At 44.9% G+C, this 5,267-nt stretch overlaps 1 protein-coding gene across 2 annotated transcripts in view; it reads right to left on the bottom strand.

The window, feature by feature from the left end:
• Positions 1-239: 239 nt before the first annotated feature.
• Positions 240-5,267, bottom strand: part of trim35-13 (tripartite motif containing 35-13) — an 11,481-nt gene continuing 6,453 nt past the window's right edge. The window contains exons 1-6 of one of the 2 annotated variants that reach the window (XM_062531239.1): positions 4,292-4,755; positions 3,493-3,588; positions 3,170-3,400; positions 2,997-3,019; positions 2,559-2,677; positions 240-2,157 (exon numbers count right to left, since the gene is read on the bottom strand). In XM_062531239.1, the coding sequence (XP_062387223.1) occupies positions 1,619-2,157; positions 2,559-2,677; positions 2,997-3,019; positions 3,170-3,400; positions 3,493-3,588; positions 4,292-4,687 (1,404 nt within the window). In that variant the 5' untranslated portion in view covers positions 4,688-4,755 and the 3' untranslated portion in view covers positions 240-1,618. Of the gene's footprint in view, positions 2,158-2,558; positions 2,678-2,996; positions 3,020-3,169; positions 3,401-3,492; positions 3,589-4,291; positions 4,756-5,267 lie in introns of those variants that run through there. The other variant, XM_062531240.1, reaches the window with a different exon arrangement.

Below are 5,267 nucleotides of genomic sequence, written 5' to 3'. Positions count from 1 at the left end.
CATTTCCCCAGCACCTCTCAAGACAATGCCCGTCCAATGAATTATTAAAGGCTATCGATCTGCTTCAAATCTAGATGATTTTACGAGCTCTCCCTTACTGAAATTCGCTGCGTGACGTCAGCACGAAATAGAATGCGAAATATTAAAGTAATCGCATCGGACTCGGTGTGAACACTTTGAGTGCGAAAATTTTCGCACCGCAAATTCGTGTCGGATCTGGTCTGTACGGGCCTTTATCTAGCTCCAGTTGCCCGTTTCAACGGCTAAAGCAGCCAGGCAGCTACAGCACTACACTCTGGGGGCATGAACATAGGGGCTCATGGACATGCCCCCAGTGTAGTGCAGTAGCTGCCTGGCGAGCAAAGTAAGACCGAGAGTTTTCGCTCAGTAAACAGTTTCATCAAGACACTCATCCTGTGTATCCTTTGGGTGAAGTAGCTCTGGGCTTTGATGTTTTTGTACTTAGTTTTATTACTATTAGACTACAGGCTTGAATGACCTTGACACTTAACCTCAGAGTGTGAAAGGCCTAAAGGACAAGTTACAGGCAGAATCTGACAGGTAGTGGGAATGAGTTTAGGGAAACAGTTGAAGATTTAAGACTGAATGGATAACAAGAACTCTAAACTAACTGTAAATGAATCACTAACGTACAACACACACCTAACAATGAAATCAGAATGCTCTTTCAACTCTGTGTTAATGAAACCCAGTCACCTAATAGCAGGCAATCAGCGAAAATAAATATACTGCAAACTGACAAACAAAAATAGTCTTCAGTACTCAGTGTCCATGCATACAAATGCATTTGAAAACAAAAACAAAATGTTTTTTTTTTCCAGATGAGTGGTTACATGCATAATAAAATCCGTTAATCGTCTGTTATTATACATTCTGAATGAACTCTCATACTTCCCAGGTAATGAGAATAAAGTTGGATTTGTGGTATTAACCCTGAATTATACTGAATATCTAACTTTCTCTACTCTCTAATAACCAACCACTCAAAAATCCAAATTATGGAATATACATGTATTCCACATGACCTGGCCTACCTTATACACATACATCGTAAATGGCAGGATAGCCCATAATAACTGGTGAGTCGAAATTAGCATGTTTGGTGAATTATTGCTCAGGACATTATTCTGCCTTCTTCACAGGTATATTTCCATTGTCAATTCCATACTTGCCTCCACAGGGAAAGCACTTTGGAGTAAGTGCTACATAAATGAGAAGTGACTTGATTTGACTTGATTTGACTTGACCTGACTAACCCATAGTGTCTAGATAGATAGATAGAAAGATAGATACTGTATTGATCCCCAAGGGGAAATTCAAGTCCCATAGTGGGGAGTAGGTGCTACATAAATGAGAAGTGACTTGATTTCACTTGACCTGACTAACCCATAGTGTCCCATAGTGTCTATATATTTGCAAATGTACATACTGTATACATTTTTATGTTATTTGTTAAATGTTGTACTTTGAGAGCAAAGAGTCAAATAATTTGTTTAAGCAAATCTGGCCAATAAAGCTGATTCTGATTCTGATTGTGACTCTAATGATCAGAAGAGGTTGCATGAGAGATGCATATAGGAGATTCTGTGGACAGCGTCTAGCGGTCCACTGTCACAGACAGCCTGACGGGCATAACCCTCAGGGGGTGATCCTTGCACGCCGAACAGAAGTAAGGGTACACCCTCGGGCTGATGATGTCAGTGAACGAGTAGAGGGGCGTCCTCTCCCGTGGGTCGTAGAATGTCACCTTTGACCTGTCCATGTCCAGCATGACCCGGATGGCCAGCGGGTCCTTGCTCATCGTCAGTGGCGACCACGGAGCCGAGCAAGCCTTGTACTCGCCGTTGCGAAAGCGAATGGTCCAAAAGCCCTCTGAAGGCGTCAGCACGTGCTTGCCCTTGCGGTTGATGGACTCGCTGGCCACCCCGATCACCCAGTAGGTGTTGCCCTTGACATCCACGTCCCAGGTGTGCCGGCCGGAGCGGTAGCCCTCGGAGCCCAGCATCTCGGCGCTGACGTCAAAGCGCTCGGGGTTGTCGGGGAGCTTGAAGGTCTGCGTGAGGCACTGCACCGTGGTCAGGTCTTTGGACAGAAGGAAACAGTGGGCTGCCGTGTTGGGGTCCAGGGTTACGGGAGCTGGGGTAAAACAGAATCACATAACGTTTTGGTATCAGGAAGACTCAGTATGAGGTTAGGGGAAAGGGAAGTGTGGCGTGCTTTAGTATTCTGGTGGGAGTAAATTAGTTTTGGAACAATGTCTTCTAAAGCACATTGGATTGAATTGGAATTGGATGATGATGGGGCAATTTCCTCACCTGAACGCTCCTCGAAATTGTGAATCATTGCATATCACTGGCTGGTGTGATCATGAAAATCTTGGATTTTCTTTGGGATGTGACTATGTTGTAAATGTGATTAAGAACTATGGCACTGGAGCATTCTTAAAGCAACAAAACAGGGAGAAAGGCAAAATACTGGGCTTTTCTTTCCACACAGTGCTCCTGGATTTGATTCTCTTTGATAAGAACACCACTTACTGAATTTGACAATAGTCTTCATTTTCTCCCAGACTTTGAACTTCAAAGAGCCTAAGTGCTTTGCAACATCAATAAGGCATCCTGAGAGCACCTCTGGACACAATGGTTCACGCCAGGTTCTGTAATGATAAATATGCAGAGCCAATCTTTCACTTCATATTTCATTGCAGCAAATGTGATAGTGTCTTTGTAGTTTAAAGACACTCTAACCGATGTTACGCGTTTTCTAAGCTTAAACATTTTTTTGTCATAAACAGCAAACATCATCTCACCATCCAGTAGCTGCCTATGCCCTGAATACACTGTAAAAAGAGAGCTCTCTGTTTTCTTTGAACGTCAATAGAAGTGACATTGCCCAACATCGCTTAGAGTACCTTTAATTACAAAAATCTCCTGTGACTCATTGAAACCTTGACTGGCCTGTGTCATTTCACTTACCTTTTAATGGTGTCTTTATAATTCTATGGAGAAAAAGAAAAAAGAAATGGATTTTTATTTAGTCGGTAAAATCAATGTTGTTTCCAGGCAGAGCATAGAAGTGGTAAAATACAATACATAAAAGTAAATGTGTTTGGTACCGTATTGTTAAAGGGAACTCTTGGTTGTGTTACCTTTAAAAATGGTATATCCTCTGATCTCATCTCCTGCTCGGCTGTTCTGATGGTGTTTGCAATGCAGGCCAGTTCAGTGGATATGTCTGTGATGCGGTCGTTTACGATTTGGCTCTTCGTCTTCTCCTCCTCTTTCAGGAGCTTAATCCTGTCAGCTTCTTCCTCCCGCAGGAAGTTGTAAATTGACTCAAACTCTTCCCTAATTTGTTTCTCAGTGTGCTCAGCTTGGGCCTATGAAAAAAATGTTAATTGTGTCGAGTCAATTGTGAGTGTACGGCAAATATGAGTACTCTGGGTTTATTTCACTTAGAAAATGGATTTACCTTTATATGCTCTGCCACTTCATCAGCAGACTGTTTGGCTTTTGTGTAGAGCTTCAGCTTCTCTTTGAGTGGTTTCAGGGCAGTCTTAAGCTCCTCCTGAAAGGCATTGACAACAGCACAGAGATTCTGCTAAGAGTGAAGTTGACCCAGAGCTTAGCTTTCAGCGCTGTTTGCAGAGGGTTGTTTTGAATGATCACATTACATCATGTCTGTTAGTAAATCACAACGGGGTCGGGGTGATTTAAAAATCACAAATGGGCCGTCAAAGATCACTGGTAAGGTGACAGCCAAAATAGCCAATTACACAAATTGACAAATTGAAGATTTGAGAGTGTGTTGAGATTAAGACTAATGTTTCCCAGTCCCAACGGAAGAGTAGGTGAGGGCAGCTGGCACTGCCAAGAATGCGGCGTCAAACACTTGAGAAAGCACGGGTAGGTCTGATTTCAAGACCACTGCTGAGGCCCTGACATGAACCCCAAAATATAAACCTATTATTAGGTATATAAGAGATGAAGCCAGGCGTCTACAAATAACATCTGTCTCTATGGATCTAATCTGAAAGGCGACGTGAGTGTAATCAGCATTGATTACAGTGCTATACTTTATGTTCAGTGGCTTGACAAATGACAGTGAGAACGTTCAAGAAACCAAACTGCATGCGTGTCGTTTAGCCGGAGGGACATTTTGAATCCCTTTCCAGGTTGTATCCTGGTTTCGCAAAGAAGCAGAGGCAACACCAGGTCATATTTCTATGGATGGTCGGTTGGTCAGATTCGGGATAGCTGTGTCGACTTACCTTACAGTCGTCCGCAGCTTCACCTAAAGAGTACAACCTGTGACCCGCGTGGCGGGGCACCGACTTGCAGACCTCGCAAGCGGGCAGCAGTTCCTCCAAGCAAAAGAGGGTCAGCGTACTTCCATGCTCCTGGCATGCCCGAGGATCGCCCTTCTTCCGCTCCAGGATGAAAGACTCGCAGGTCCTCTGCAGCATGGCGTTCACAACCAGCTGGTCCATGGAGGACGGAAGGCAACACAAGGGGCAGGCGCAGTTCTCCTCGTCCCCGTCCCAGGCACCTTCCAAGCAGGATTTACAGAAGCGGTGCCTGCACACCAGGACCACGGGCTGCTGGAAGATCTCTCCACAGAGGGGGCAGGACAGGTCGTCCTCGAGCCTCGAGTATCTGGAGGCCATTACTTGTGAGTGGTTTGTGCTATCCCTTCTGGGGGTCAGATGAGGTTATGCTCCACCCAACTTCTCCTCTCAACCCTCTTACGCACGAGGGACTCGCAAGCATGTGTCACTCTGTTTACCCCCCACCCCCACCCCCTCCACCCATGAAATCCACACAGCCGTAAACGTCATGACCTCCAACGGAGGTCAAGGGCATTACAGCTACAGTATGCGGTGTGAATTCCATTATAAATGCTATGTGACATCACAGCAATGCTTTGAACTACAAGACTGAACTAATGTGATTCTGTAAACATCCCCATCAGAGATGACATGGAAGAGACAACAGGCCACTGTAGGGCACAAGCTACTATGTCTTTACCCTCACTGGTTGATATATGCATCTATGCATTTTCTTCTTACCAATGTGACCCTGTGAGACCCCCACCCCCCACTCCACCCACCCAAAGGGCTTCTAATGGCAGCTCAGGGGCACTCTAAGGTAACAGGGGCATATCAGTTCATTTTCACTGATGGCATTGAGTTCAGCAAGGTCTGTCTTTGAGCAGCTTTTTCCTCTCGCCTTCAAACTGTTTAACTC

The sequence above is a fragment of the Sardina pilchardus genome, chromosome 3, assembly GCF_963854185.1.
Source record: "Sardina pilchardus chromosome 3, fSarPil1.1, whole genome shotgun sequence".
Taxonomy (NCBI): domain Eukaryota; kingdom Metazoa; phylum Chordata; class Actinopteri; order Clupeiformes; family Clupeidae; genus Sardina; species Sardina pilchardus.
Note: the sequence above shows the minus strand (reverse complement) of the source record. Positions and strands in the feature narration are given on the sequence as shown.